The sequence below is a fragment of the Eptatretus burgeri genome, chromosome 5, assembly GCF_056783735.1.
Source record: "Eptatretus burgeri isolate ZD-2024b chromosome 5, Ebu_testis_v1, whole genome shotgun sequence".
Classification (NCBI taxonomy): domain Eukaryota; kingdom Metazoa; phylum Chordata; class Myxini; order Myxiniformes; family Myxinidae; genus Eptatretus; species Eptatretus burgeri.
The window spans coordinates 39,088,833-39,104,817 of NC_140965.1; the positions used below are offsets into that span (position 1 = coordinate 39,088,833).

At 43.7% G+C, this 15,985-nt stretch overlaps 1 protein-coding gene across 3 annotated transcripts in view; it reads left to right on the forward strand.

Moving 5' to 3' along the window:
- The first annotated feature begins 203 nt into the window (after positions 1-203).
- The window catches only part of LOC147026277 (pumilio homolog 1-like), a 364,690-nt gene continuing 348,908 nt past the window's right edge, over positions 204-15,985 (forward strand). For all 3 annotated transcript variants that reach the window (XM_085881544.1, XM_085881546.1, XM_085881545.1), the window contains exons 1-2: positions 204-354; positions 1,550-1,871. In XM_085881544.1, coding sequence (XP_085737670.1) covers positions 1,554-1,871 — 318 coding nt within the window. In that variant the 5' untranslated portion in view covers positions 204-354; positions 1,550-1,553. The remainder of the gene's footprint in view (positions 355-1,549; positions 1,872-15,985) is intronic.

Below are 15,985 nucleotides of genomic sequence, written 5' to 3' on the forward strand. Positions count from 1 at the left end.
AAAACTTTGTCAAAGTTTCCATTGAGTTGGGAAGCGATCGAGCTCGGCCGGATATTGTGGAATCTGCACGAAAACCAATACATAATATGTTCACTGAATTACGTCATTTTTGAACGTCACAAACAAAAGGGTTTGAACAACAACAACAACAACAAACAAAAAGAAACAGTGACGATGGAGTTGCGCGGGGGGGACGGGGAGGGGTTCCGCGAGGGAAGGGGAGGAAGCTCGGCTGGAGGAGGGAAGAGCGACCGGCGTGCCTTGCGCGGGGGAGATGGTGCTCGCCATGTTTTGGACCTAAGGGAGTCACGGCGGCTTTGGGGCATCATCCGCCGCCATCCGGGCCCTCACCGCGTAAGTGCGACGTCCTATTGCGATCGGGGAGCGTGTGCGGAGCGTCGGGCCCGTCGGACTGCACAATTTGGCGTGTTCTTCAGTACGGAACCTCAGCCGAGACGTCTGGCAATAGCAACCTCCACCACCCCCTCTTATGAAATTCAACCCCCCCCCACCCCGAACCTGAACACCTCCTCCATCCTCTTGTTTTCACAATGTTCATAATCCTCATTCTACACTCGTGCACGGATACCCATGATGAATGTGTTCTTGCACACACTGTCCCCCCCTCCGACGGCTCTGTGGCCTAGTCGAGCCGAGGCCTTGTTCTCTACCCGTTCTCTCAGTGGTTCCTCCCCATCCGTTGTCTCTGGGTCTGTATCTAGGTCAGCAGTTCGTGCTTCTGTGCTCGTTTTCCTCCATGTTCCCGCTTCCATCTTCCTTATTCGCTTGGAGCCCGTGAGGCCTTTTCCCTGCTGACTCTTCCCCCACCCCCCACCCCCTTTCCCTATCCCCGTCCCCTTCCCTCAACTCTCTCCTGAACGTCCCTTGTGTTATTTCTTACCCTCTTCTCTGAAAATAACCCTCTCATCGATCCAGTTACATCATACTTTTTTCACCCTCACTCACTTTCATCCTCATCCTTATTTTCTCTTATCAGTTTCGTTCGCTTGCCTCTTTATCTCCATACTTCCCTGCTTACTCAACTCTATCTCCTCCCTTTCAATTCTTTAGCTTTACTCAAACCCCCCCCCCTCTCTCTCTCCTTTCCTCCTCCAACCCCTGACCTCCTCATTATCTCCTCTTTCACCCTTTGCTCTTACATTCTACAGCTTTATCTACTTTTATTCTCATTCAAGTTCCTCCATCCGAACGTCTTGCCAGATGCGCTTATTGTGCCCCCCCCTCTTTGACCATCATGGGATTCATGGCCCTTTTTATTATTTTATTTATTTTTAATGATCCCCATTATTCATTCACCCCAACCTTCGGGCTTCCCCCCCCCCCCATCGTCCATGCCTTGTTCTTTGTCCCAACAGTTTTTAAAGCTCCAGTTATCCCTGTTGCCCCAGGGTATTGTAATTCTTGCAGCCATTATTTATTAGGCAGTCTGTATTTTGCTATAACTGACCACATCTGTTTCCATCTTTCTTTGACTTGAGATTAACTTTTCATCATTTTTATTTTAAAATCCCTTTCCCATCCACACCAGGATTATGAGCATCCCTTGTGTCCTGGGTATGAACGAAGCGACGTGGCAAGATTCCGCTGTCATGCAAGGTCCGGCAACCAGCATGCCTGGGGTCATGGTACCTTCGCCACCGATGGTAGGCACCGGCGGTGCGCTGAGCCCGGCTTCTCTACAGGGTACGGCGGCGGCGGCCGCGGCTGCTGCTGCGGCAGCGTTCGCAGGTCGTTCGCAGGATGACGCAGCCGTGGCTTATTTTTTTCAACGGCAGCACGACGAACACCAGCGGGGTTTCTCCGGCAAACATCGCTGGCCCACTGGTGACAACATTGCCGGGGTGGAACAGGTTGGTGGAATGACGTATGAATAGCTTCGCACTGTTGAAAGATTTTCAGCTTTGGATTGAGGACTGACTGTTGGTGTCACAGACCCGAGTGAAGTATTTTTTTTGTGTGCATTGCATCATGTCACCTTTGATGACGACATGTTTTACACAAAGTTTATGCTTGTGGAGTAGCTGGAACATAGAACAGATCAGGATGTAACGACAAAAGGAACAATTGTGAGGTAGGGATTAGGGGAGGTCGGAAACACACCAACAATACGGTTGAGGGACAAAACAGAGATAGACTTGGATAAATGACGGATGTGGGGAAGAATGAGGGGTAGGGGACCACACAGTGGGTTGACTGGATGTATACATCCGCAAACTCTCAAGAAGGTAAAATTGTAAAGTTGGAAAGAGATGAGCTTGGGGATGGTTAACGAGGGTAGAAAAGATAATGGTTTTGGATTGGTGACGATTTGCGATGATGGTGAACAGCTGTTGTTAAGACCTGGAGGGTAGAATTAGATTGAACAGAATGTGGAAGTTTGTTCCATAGGTTTGGGGGGGGGGGTGTAGAGGAACAAATGAGTGGAGGTTTGCAGTGATCCTGCATTTTGGGAGTTTAACCAGATGGAGGTTAATGCTTGACCTGCTTGCGCCCTTCAGATAGCTGGGAAAGGTGTGCGGGTGGGGTTGTGGTAGAGCTGAGAAATATTCGACCAGAAAGGTACAAGACCAGAATGGAGTTGGTAGAACTCACAAATATGCAAAAACAAGTTATTTGTGTACTATTTATTTACTTCAAATGACAGACAAATTGCTTTGGTGGACTCCTTGATTGGTAAAAGCAACCTTGATGTGGAGCCTTTCTACATTTAATCAGCTTTGCATGTTAAGGTGTACAAATGAGAGAGGTTGAATGTAAGGGTTTTTGGCGTGCGGAACAAGCGAGTTGAGTATGCACAGGTGAGGGTTTTCGTGGGTTGGAGGTGGGTGTAGCCCATGATCAGTTGCGTAATGTGAAGCAACAAGCAAGATGAGATGACCAGCAATGGAGGACAGCAGTGTTGTGTTGCTTCCACATCATTTTGACAGGAAGCATATTCCTGCTGGGTTTATTATTTATTTATTATTCCACCATATTTTGGTTCTTCACCCCAAACCCCCCCCCCCTCAAATACTGATCGACTTGACTTCACAGAGGTGTTGTACATCATTCAAATAACCAGATTCGTCAAATGAATTCGTTGTTCCAACAATCTCCTCCAGAACCCCTGAACCGATTGATTTTATTAAACTTCAAATACATCATTGATGTACCTCAGTGTTTAAAGATTGTGAAGACGTTTTTCTGCAATGAAATGGTTGACATGGACCAAGTAAAATTGACCTATTATAGATGATCATCAATTAGCGAGAGTGAAGTCGATGGCGAGCCATCGCAAACCGCCATTCTTCCCACCTAAAGCAAAGTTGAAAGATGGCAGAAAGTTCCACCAGGGATGATCCCATATAAAATTAATTTTGTGATAATTATTTTTCCGTTCTGACATCTTTGACCTTAAGTCCCCCACCCTTGGGGCATGGACCAGGGGTTAAACCCACAACATTGTTGCATATTTCATGCGTTCCCCAATGTTGATTGCTTATACAGAACAAAGTTTTGTTGAAAAATGTGCCATCATTGCATTTTGGGTATTTGTCCTTTTGACCCAGTCCCAGGTGGCGGGGCCAAAAATTATTCTGCTCACGCACCTTTGCGTCATGTGATCGTAACTACCAAGATATAAATGTAGGTTATAGGCAATGGTGATTTTGATTTTAACACTTGTAATCATTCCTTCGGAACCAAGACACTCTTGCCTATTTTGTTAATAAATATGTCTTTTATAGGTTTTAGTTGTGCTACATTTAGTTATGAAGCCTTCTTGTTGATATTTCTTTCAACTCTAGGTTTTACTACTCTGAAGTCTTCATAGTTGATTGCACATCGAATTATTATCCACACTATAAAAAGAGCCGTGCGTGTGAGTTGCAGCCATTGGTTGGACAGTTCGCCTGACTCCACCCACAATTTCTATACTACGGCCACCAATTTAGGAACCCTTTAGAACCCCTTAGAATTAAGCTTTGGAACCTTTTCTCTCAGGCATGCTTTAACTGTGGAGGTTACGCTGGTTTGCTATTATTTTTTCAAATTGTGAGCTGAACAGGTGACTGTGTTGACGGCGATAGCATGATAGGGGAGCAGAAAACGTTACATATTCTGCTGTTTTGACGCCGGAATGCCCGCTTGCTTTAATGAGCGGTAGGAGAGTGAAAGTAACGATGAGACGGCTTTGGAAGGGGAGGGGTTGAAGACTTTCGGTGGGAGGGGGGTACATGGGGAGCAGGTTTGAAGGCTTTAATGTGGGGAGGGGATCAATACCTTAGTTTTCTGATGGGAAGGGTGGGGACTTGGGGTTGGGGTGTAGGAGCAAAGATGGGACAGAGTTGGGATGGGGAGGGCAGGCTGAGGCTTTTTTGTTGAGGAGGAGGAGGAGGAGGAGGAGTTTGTGTATGTGTGTTAGTCACTGTGGTGGGGTGTGACGCAATCACCTGACAGGTACTGTGCTAGTTATTATTACCTCTGCCATCGAAGGTGAAGGAGGTTATGTTTTCACCTCTTTCTGTCTTTGTTTGATTGTGTTCAGGATATCTAAAAAAGTTGTGGAGAGATTCAGATGAAACTTGGTGGACACGTTGGGTGTGTGACAAGGAAGAATTTATTCATTTTTGATGAAGATCTGAATCCGGATCTGCCAATTTTTAAAGTGATTCTTCACCATTGAGATTGAGAAAGGGCTAAACTAATACATAGCACGATATCTCAAAAAGTTGTGGACATATTCAGACGAAACTTGGTGGACAGGTTGGGTGTGTGGCAAGGACCAATTGAATCAATTTTGGTGAAGATACAGATCCGGATCTGGATACAAGAATTATTTAATTTTTAAAGTGATCCTTCACCATTGAGAGATAGGTCCAAAAATGATATAGTGCTGCATATAGCATGATATTTCAAAAATGTGTTGGGCCCCGATATGTTGTCATGGATCAGGCATTGCGTGGCAGAGGTATGCACTCTTCCAAGTGCCCTTCTAGTTTATTCCCTGTTATATATATATATATATATATATATATATATATATATATATATATATATATATATATATATATATATATATATATATATATATATATATATATATATATATATATTGTTGCGGTCTTCGCGCCCGCCGGCGTGCGAACGGCCACGTAACTCGAATCGCGGCACGTCGCCCACCGGACGGACAATCCAGTCGTGACCCTCTCGGACTAACGCCGGGAACCAGTCACGGGTGGACCTTTCGGTCTCACCGCGATCGAGCCAATCAGCCCCCGCGTGGGATAGGGTTGCTCGCCAAATTCGAACTACCTAAGTACCCACGCGGAGGGTAGACCGGGCGATCGCACCTCGCCGCAGGTCGACTTCGGACACGGGCCACTTAAGCGACCCGTTCCGTACTATCAGAATAACCGAGCGGTGTTATCGTCGACCTCGACGGTTCGATTAATTATCGGGCGTATTCAGCCCACTACCAACCCTTTACGTGAAGCAAGATGGGGATTCAATGGAGGAAAAGACGAAGCGAAGCGGGAGAACAGTTCAACAATAAAGCACATTTATTCTCGGCACACGGGAAGCACACAAATAAGAAAACACAATTCCATTTACATAAAAAGCAAATATAAAAGTGAAAACACAGTGCAGAGCTAATACCGACTACCGAGCACACGGCAACACTTATACAATTCTACTTCACAGACGGCGCCGACAACACATACCCAAAACCAAGGAAAAGAAATACCCTCAAGAATGAGGTAGGCCTGGGGCCGAGACCTGGTCGGGCCTACCCGTCTGGTGATGAGACGCGGAGCGGCGATGGCCCCGCAACCCGCGGGCCTCGTGGACAGTGCCTGGCAGGGGGGTGGGAACGGGGCCCCCTTGGTCGCACTATCTCAGCGCGGGGGGAAACAGGAGGGGGGTTGCTGATGCTCGGGGTATAGAGGATCTTTATTATGTGCGCGACGAGCGTCTCCACCTCGGCCAGGTCGCGCTGCCGGCCTCCCAGGGGTGCAGCTCCCTGCACGACGCGAGCACCCCCTCGTCCGCCCTCGCCGCCTCTCCACAGCTCGTCCCCTCCGTTCCGACTTCAACGCACACGACGAGCAGCTCCACCGCCCGCGAAGTCTTGACTCTCTGTTCCGACTCCTTCGCCTCGTTCCGACCTTTACTACTACCCGACCCCTCGTTCTCGTTCTGCTGACTCTTTCGCTCCGACTTTTACGACTCCTTTGACTGACGAACACCGTCCTTTTATCCCCCCGTAACTTCGCCTTTGACCCCCTCCCTTTGACCTTTCACCTCGCTCCCCATTGGCCCGACAAAAAGTGGGCGTGAAGGCTTTTTGATCCACAAATTTGCATATATCGATCGCCCTGGGGCGAGGCCAGTCGCCCCTCGCTCACCGATTGGACGGCAAAAAGTGGGCGTGTGTCGTTTTGGATCCGTTTTTGAAGCAGAAAATCCGTGATTTTGTACACGCTGTTCAACGTGCGCCCTACACGAGTCCAGCATCGGTGCCCATGAGTGGCGCGAGATGACGGTGATGCGATGGTGGCGAGTTGTGACGGTAAAGGTCGTGGCGGTTGTGGTGAAGCGGTGGTTGTGGTCGGTGGTTGATGTTGTGGTTGTGATGGTGGCGATTGGTCCAAAATAAAGATAGTAAAAGAAAAACGGCTATCCTGAAGAGTCGCAGCACGTATAAATGACATGTATTCCCACTAGACAACGGGTTTGGGCCTAACTACACATGCACTTACCGAGATACCTCACCTAAGGGACCTGAATGGTGGTTTGCGAATCTGGTAACCACAACAATATATATATATATATATATATATATATATATATATATATATATATATATATATATATATATATATATATATATATATATATATATATATATATATATATATATATATTTTTTGCAATGATTTAATGCTCTTGGAGGGCTGTGTACATGCACCACCTGTAGAACAAAGATATTACAAGTCTTCACTGTACCTTTACATGCATTACAAGGATGTTGATAGACAGCGGTGCACAAATGAGGGCGAAGAACTAGTTTTTCTCACGAAGGCTATTGATTTGTGTTGTCTGACCGGTAGAAAAATCGATAGAATCAGCAGAATGGTTATCGATGGATGCTATCCGCTGTGTGAAGGTAGGAGATGCTGATGTTTCGGCATTAACCCTCCACTCCTCCCCACGGCGGTTAGCATACTCTGATCAACGTTCTGTTGATTCCATCCGTTGTTGTGCACATGTTCCCATTGGAGGGACATTGAACCTGTGACCTCTGCCCTGTTGGTATGGACAGCACAATGATAGCATGCGGTGCTGTCTTCTTCTTTTTTTGGACAGGGTGGCCCCATGAAACGGTGATACATTTATTTATTTCTTTTCCGCAAGTTTATGAGCAGTGTTTGTTCACACCATACCATACATTATATGATATTGCTTGATTTTTGCATTAAAAAAAACATCTGGTGTATTTTTGGACATTGTGACAGCAGAACAAATCAGATGGGCAGTTCAGGTTTTCATTGAGACAAGTACATTTCTTGCCCAACATCATCAGTGTATTATCTGGACCGAGATGAGTGCCATACAAAAACAATTATTGCATTTTGTAGGATTTGAAGAGTCTCTGCTTTAATTGACCCAGTCTTATGCAATCGTTGGTGTAACTGCCAGAGAGTATTAAAGCACAAACCAATGAACCTAGTCCTGGCAAATCGATCCAACATCAATGTGAACATGCTTTCACTGCAAGTACATCTCCAAAGAATATTGTTCATATCTGAGGAATATGTAATTGCTCTAGATATTTAAGTTTTTGGTTGTACATCTGAATATGTGATCATTTTGTGAGACACCTGCAGTTGACGAGGTCTCGTGAAACCTGAACAAGCAAGGCCAACAATGGTAAAATGAAGCAGCTCGTTGGAAGCTCCTCGCTTTGATGATCTTCAGTCTCTCTTTGGAACCTAAATGGCTTTCTAGTGTTTTGTTGGTGGGGGTCGAAAGGTTGTGGGGGTATGGGTGTCGTCTTTGTCTGCATTTTACACTGTCTTTGCCTCACCAGCGTTTACCTGTGTGCAGACATTGCACCAACATAAGTCACCTTTCATATTGATTGTTCATGTAATATATGCACACAGTTGAACAGTATTGCTGTATGCATTTATTTATTTATTTGTTTATCTGTTTGTTTGTCTCACAACCCTTGGGGTTGTGTGACTATTGGAACACCCCTGTGTGTCTGTTGGCAATATATTTTTGCTTTATTTTCTCTACAACCACTTGTCCAGTCATGAAATGTGGAATCACTATTCACAACCCCTTAAGATGAAATGATGAAATCACAGGCGTTGTCCGGGCGTCCGTCTCAACTTTTGGTTTCCGTCAATTTCGAGGAGAACGCCTTGTCCGATTAAATACATTTTTGCAGGGTATGTTGGGGCTTGAGTAGAGGAAGGTTCCTTTCGAAAATGGGCGCGCTGCGATTTTCAATGTGGCCTTCATGGCAGCCATCTTGAAATTGGTTTCCGTCGATTTCGAGGAGAACGCCTAGTCCGATTAAATCCATTTTTGCACGGTGTGTTGGGGTTGAGTACAGGAAGGTTCCTTTCAAAAATGGACACGCTGCGATTTTCAGTGTGGCCGCCACGGCAGTCGTCTTGAAATTGGTTTTCGTCAATTTCGAGAATGGCTTGGCTTGTCTGATTAAATGCATTTTTGCAGTGTGTGTGTTGGAGTTGAGTCGAGGAAGGTTCCTTTCGAAAAGGGGCGCGCTGCGATTTTCACTCGCCGCCACGGTAGCCATCTTGAAGTCTGATTTTCGATATGACGTCCAACGTGCTCTAACTGACAGCATCATCGTGATATCACTGCTTCCTTTTACAATGCATGGGCTGAGGGGTTACGCCCGCTTTGCGGAGCTATTTTTAAGGATGTTAGAAAGGGCACAGACAGGCATGTAGAACTAATGTGTAATGAGTTAGATAAGGTGATGTAACAGACACTGGGTAAAATGGCGATAAAACCACTGGTCCGATCTAATTGAAACTTGCCAGATATATTGCTGGGGACCTGAGTATGTGCCTTTTCAAGGTTTGATATTAATCGAACAAGTGCTTCCCAAGTTATGGCCATTTATTTACCAAACCAATGACAAGACACGTTATTGCGTGGGCGTGGCTGATGGGGGAAGGGAAGCTCAGTCGCGTTCCCCATTACGGGTTACAACGTACGGGCTTCCGGAGAGTGATGACTTCGTGTATTCTAATAAGTTCTTGATTTCTTATGCACATTTATAGATAAACACAATGCCCCAAGTTATGATCGTTTTCATATTAGACGGTGCATAAATTTCGGTAACATCAGCGTGCTGGTATGCTCCGAACCAGGAAGTAAATTTTTTCTCTCTCTTGTCTTCTCTTTTTGTTTTTCCTTGCGACGACATTGCGAAAAGGTAAAATACGTTGGCGCGAATTGAATAATTGGCTATAAAAACTAAATTGCGAATAATCGTAACTGATATGCGAACTTCCGGGCCACGCACGTATGAGCACGCGAGAGCGAAGAAACGCCTGTGTGGTTGTTGTTTCTTGCTCCCGGTTGGAATATTTATTTATTAACCTTCGCCAGCGAAGATCGGAGGTTACTGTTTTCACCCCTTTCTGTTTGGATTTCGTATGGATATTGATCACTTCCGTTTCTGTTTGTTTGATTGTGTGTTTGTTACTTACGAAATCTAAAGATTTCGTAAGTATATTGATCACTTCCGTTTCTGTTTGTTTGTTTGTGTGTTTGTGTGTTTGTTTGTGGGCACGATAACTCGAACGGAAGAAGCTACCAATGTCAAATTACACCACGTGATTCAGGAGGGTGATGGCTAGCGCTGATTAGATTTTGGTCAAAATCGGTCAAAGGTCAGGTCACAGTGAGGTCAAACATAATTCCGTAAATTAATGTGGAGAAATGGAGTATTTTTGCTTCGCTTGACGTTACGAGTTCGTTTTAACTTCGATTTTAATTTTGTCTTTGGTTTTTGCGATCACTTCGGACGCTTAAAACTCGGTTGTCGAAATTCTGGTAAAAATCGGACGTTTTGGAGATGTTTTAGGATTGTATAAAAAATATTTTACTCGATGCATCACGGGTCGTCCCATGATGCAGTGCGCTCGAGCAGACGCGTCGTTGAGTCACGTAAAGGTTTTCTGTGTGCGCGCTGACGGTGTTTTCGACAAAGATGGTCTTTAAAAGTCATTTTTTATCCCAATAAAGGTAATCGTCGCATGCCTGACTCGCTGAGCCGTCGGATTATAATGTAAAGATTGTTGGTGGATGGCCGAATATTTTTTCTGACTTTGATAAAATAATATAAAATAATTGCGTGGAGAAATGGAGATTGTTGCTTCGGTCGACGTTACGATTTTTGATGGTTTGGTACAGAATCATCGTAGAAACTTCTGGTTTGCGTCGCTACCTTCTCAAAAGACAGCTTTTATTAGACAAGGTCAGAGGTCAAGTTGACGATTTCGTAAGTACCAGTCTATGATTGCTTGTTACTTACGAAATCTAAAGATTTCATAAGTATATTGATGCCTTCCGTTTCTGTTTGTTTGTTAGTTTGTTTGTTTGTAGGCACGATAACTCGAGAACGGAAGAAGCTACCAATGTCAAATTACACCATGTGATTCAGGAGGGTGATGGCAAGTGCTGATTAGATTGTGGTCAAAATCTGTCAAAGGTCAAGGTCACAGCAAGGTCAAATATTCGATTTTTGATGGTTTGGTACAGATAACTCGAGAACGGAAGAAGCTACCAATGTCAAATTACACCACGTGATTCAGGAGGGTGATGGCAAGTGCTGATTAGATTTTGGTCGAAATTGGTCAAAGGTCAAGGTCACAGTGAGGTCAAATATCCGATTTTTGATGGTTTGGTACAGATAACTCGAGAACGGAAGAAGCTACCAATGTCAAATTACACCACGTGATTCAGGAGGGTGATGGCAAGTGCTGATTAGATTTTGGTCGAAATTGGTCAAAGGTCAAGGTCACAGTGAGGTCAAATATCCGATTTTTGATGGTTTGGTACAGATAACTCGAGAACGGAAGAAGCTACCGATCTCAAATTGCACCACGTGATTCAGGAGGGTGATGGCTCGTGCCGATTATATTTTGGTGAAAATCGGTCAAAGGTCAAGGTCACAGTGAGGTCAAACATCCAAAAAATGATAACTCGAACGGAAGAAGCTACCAATGTCAAATTACACCACGTGATTCAGGAGGGTGGTGGCTGGTGCTGATTAGATTTTGGTCAAAATCGGTCTAAGCTCAAGGTCGCGGTGAGGTCATACATCCAAAACATTCGATTTTTGATGGTTTGGTACAGAATCATCGTAGAAACTTCTAGTTTGCTTTGCTACCTTCTCGAGAGACGGCTTTTATTTGACAAGGTCAGAGGTTAAGTTGACGATTTCATAAGTACCAGTCGATGACTGCTTGTTTGTTTGTATGTTTGTTTGTTTGTAGGCACGATAACTCGAGAACGGAAGAAGCTACCAATGTCAAATTACACCACGTGATTCAGGAGGGTGATGGCTGGTGCTGATTAGATTTTGGTTAAAATCGGTCAAAGGTGAAGGTCACAGTGAGGTCAAACATCCAAAACATTCGATTTTTGATGGTTTGGTACAGAATCATCGTAGAAACTTCTGGTTTGCGTCGCTACCTCCTCGAGAGAAGCTTTTATAAGACAAGGTCAGAGGTCAAGTTGACGATTTTGTAAGTACCAGTCTATGACTGCTCGTTTGTTTGTTTGTAGGCACGATAACTCGAGAATGGAAGACGCAGCCAATGTCAAATTACACCACGTGATTCAGGAGAGTGATGGTTAGCACTGATTAGATTTTGGTCAAAATCGGTCAAAGCTCAATGTCACAGTGAGGTCAAACGTAATTCCGTAAATTAATGTGGAGAAATGGAGTATTTTTGCTTCGATCGACGTTACGAGTTCGTTTTAACTTCGATTTTAATTTTGTCTTCGGTTTTTGCGATCGCTTAGGACGCTTAAAACTCGGTTGTCGAAATTCTGGTAAAAATCGGATGTTTTGGAGACGTTTTAAGATTGTATAAAAATTTTTTCACTCGACGCGTCACGGGTCGTCCCATGATGCAGTGCGCTCGAGCAGACGCGTCGTTGACCCACGCAAAGATTTTGCGTGTGCGCGCTGACGGTGTTTTCGATAAAGATGGTGTTTAAAAGTCATTTTTTTTATCCCAATAAAGGTAATCGTCGCATGCCTGACTCGCTGAGCCGTCGGATTATAATGTAAAGATTGTTGGTGGATGGCCCAATATTACGGTTTTGTGACTTTGATAAAATAATATTGAAAAATTGCGTGGAGAAATGGAGATTTTTGCTTCGCTCGATGTTACGAGTTCGTTTTAACTTCGATTTTAATTTTGTCTTCGGTTTTTGCGATCGCTTCGGACGCTTAAAACTCGGTTGTCGAAATTTTGGTAAAAATTGGATGTTTTGGAGACATTTTAAGATTGTATAAAAAATATCTCACTCGCGCGTCACGGGTCGTCACGTGCTGTAGTGCACTTGAGCAGAGGCGGCGTTGACCACGTAAAGTTTTTGCGTCTGCGCGCTGATGGGGGTTTTTGATAAAGATGGTGTTTGAAAGTCATTTTATTATCCCAATAAAGGTTATCGTCGCATGCCTGACTCGCTAAGCCGTCGGATTATGTAAAGATTGTTGGTGGATGGCCGAATATTACGGTTTTGTGACTTTGATAAAATAATTGCGTGGAGAAATGGAGATTTTTGCTTCGGTCGACGTTACGATTTTTGATGGTTTGGGACAGAATCATCGTAGAAATTTCTGGTTTGCGTCGCTACCTTCTCCAGAGACAGCTTTTATTAACCTCCGCCATCGAAGATCGGAGGTTACTGTTTTCACCCCTTTCTGTTTGTTTGTTTGTGAACAGCATTGCGGAAAAAAATCCTCGACGGATTTCGACGAAACTTGGTGGGGGGATAAGGTATGGTCTAAGGACCATGCCATTATATTTTGGACTCAGTCCAAAATCCAATATGGCTGTATGGTGGCCATTTTGAAAAAAAATTTGATTTTTTTTTTTTTTTTTTTTTTTTTTGCATTTCTACATGTTTTAAGTGATTTCCAACCCCCCCCCCCCTCCCACCAAAAAATGTTGGAGAAAAGAACTATAACTCTGTCAGCACTGTTGACGTCATATTTAATGAATAAGATATAAGGTTCACTTGAGTGACCCAGCAGTATTGGCGGCGGAGGTTTTGCACTCTACCGAGTGCTCCCCCTCGAGTTAGACAAGGTCAGAGGTCAAGTTGACAATTTCATAAGTACCAGTCTATGACTGCTTGTTTGTTTGTTTGTTTGTGAACAGTAGTACAGAAAAAATCCTCAACGGACTTTTACGAAACTTGGTGGGGGCTGAGGTATGGTCCAAAGGATCATGCCATTAGATTTTGGACTTGGTCTAAAATCCAATATGGCCGCATTGGTGACCATTTTGAAAAATATTTAATTTTATTTTTGCATTTCTACATGTTTTGAGTGATTTCCAACCCCCCCCCAAAAAAAAATTTGTTCGAGAAAAAAAAAATTTTTGCAACTTTTTTTCAACAAAATTTCGTTTTTTTTTTTTTTTTTTTTTTCTTCATTTCTGCATGTTTTCAGTGATTTCCAACAAAACACATGCCAAAACTATAATTGCGGCTGATTTTGGAACTTCAGGTGGATATACCCACGTAAAATCAATTTCTGTCTCAAGGAATCTAGTTGTGACGAATGAATTGAGTATGTAAACGTTTAAAGTAAAAGGGAAAGTTGCAAACTATAACTCTGTGAGCACTGTTGACGTCAAATTGAATGAATAGGATATCAGGTTCACTTGAGTGACCGAGCAGTATTGGCGGCGGAGGTTTTGCACTCTCCCGAGTGCTCCCCCTCTTGTTTTTTTTTATTTTTTTTTACGGGCACGTACGAGTAATTCAAAACACCTCACCACACTAAAAAATGTGGGGACAGGACTACTGCACTAAATGGTGGAGATGTGTAATACTCAGAGGTGGCAGTACATGATACACGTTTACGTAGAAAATTTGCGTCCCTCCTCCCTTACTCCCCCCCCCCCCCAATCCCACTAGATCACCAAAAAAGACAAAACACCCCTATATATGAATTGGGGTTATGCTGAACCTCTGTAGGATGTCTGGGTATTATTGGTCCAGAACTTTAGGAGTAGCCTGACAAACCAACCCACAAACAAACAAGAAGGGCCCAATATATTTTTGAAAGATCATGTTATATATCGTTTTTGGCCTTATCAATGGTGAAGAATCACTTTAAATGTTTAAATACTTCTCATATCCAGATCCGGATTGGGATCTTCACCAATTTTGTTTTTAGACAATTCTGTCTTCAACTTTTTGAGATATCATGCTACATGTTGATTTTGTCCCATCTCTCATCGTCCATGGGCCCAGGCCAGAAATTCCACTTGTCGGTACCATCTAAGGAAACCAATCCTAGTTATGATTTTTGAATTGATATATATATATATATATATATATATATATATATATATATATATATATATATATATATGTATATATATATATATATATATCTTCTTCTTCTTTCGGCTGCTCCCGTTAGGGGTCGCCACAGCGGATCATCCGTATGATCCGCATTGTGATTTGGCACAGGTTTTTACGCCGGATGCCCTTCCTGACGCAACCCTTGTCGCCTCTTACGACACAGGGATATGGTACACCTATTTTAACCGGGGTATAGACCGGGCCCAGTATACTGGTACTCATTTCGCCGACCTCGGAAGGATGACAGGCTGAGTCAACCCCCTGGTGTATAAATTCAGTGGCTCAACGTGGCTTGAACTCAGGACCTTTTGGATCCCAAGCCGCTGCCCTAACCACTGCGCCAACACCAGGCTTATATGTATATATATATATGTATATGTAGATCATATTTTGATGTGATAACCATTGCAGACTGGCAGCTTAGTCCATGGGCCAGGCCAGAAATTCCACTTGTCGGTACCATCTAAGGAAACCAATCCTCGTTATGATTTTTGAATTGGTGTATATTTATATATAGATCATATTATGATGTGATAACCATTGTGGACTGGCAGCTTATTGGTCATTATCATCTCTGGAATGTACCCACCCTACGCAAAATGAAAGCGAAAAGGCAAACAAATCTGGATATCCTGAGCTGTTATTGAATGATATTACCTTCATGGGATGTGTCAATAGTCCATTGTGTGATTTTCGCTCAAAACGTCAATATCTCATAATGATAAAATGGTAAAAATGCAAAATACATACACTAAGCTGCTCTTCTGGAACGGTTATGACATATTGAAATATTCATATAGTCCCTACCAATAACTTAGTAGCCCTTAAGTTTGGTTTCCCAGATGGTACCAATATATGCCTGGGCCCATGGACTATCAATGGTGAAGAATCATTTTAAATGATCGGACCTGGGCCCAGATTCGGATCTTCACCAAAATTGAATCCATTCTTCCTTGTCCCACACCCAACGTGTCCACCGAGTTTCGACCGAATCAGTGCACAACCTTTTGAGATATTGTGCTATATATCGGTTTCACCCGATCTCTCAATGGTGCAGAATCACTTAAAAAATTTGAGTAGTCTGATCCAGATCTGGATCTTCACTAAAATCTAATCAGTTCGTCCTTGTCAAACACCCAACATGCCCAACAAAATTTCATCCGGATCTGTCCGCAACTTTTTGAGATATTTGAGCAGAGGCGGCGTTGACCACGTAAAGGTTTTGCGTGTGCGCGCTGATGGGGGTTTTTGATAAAGATGGTGTTTGAAAGTCATTTTTTTTTATCCCAATAAAGGTTATCATCGCATGCCTGACACG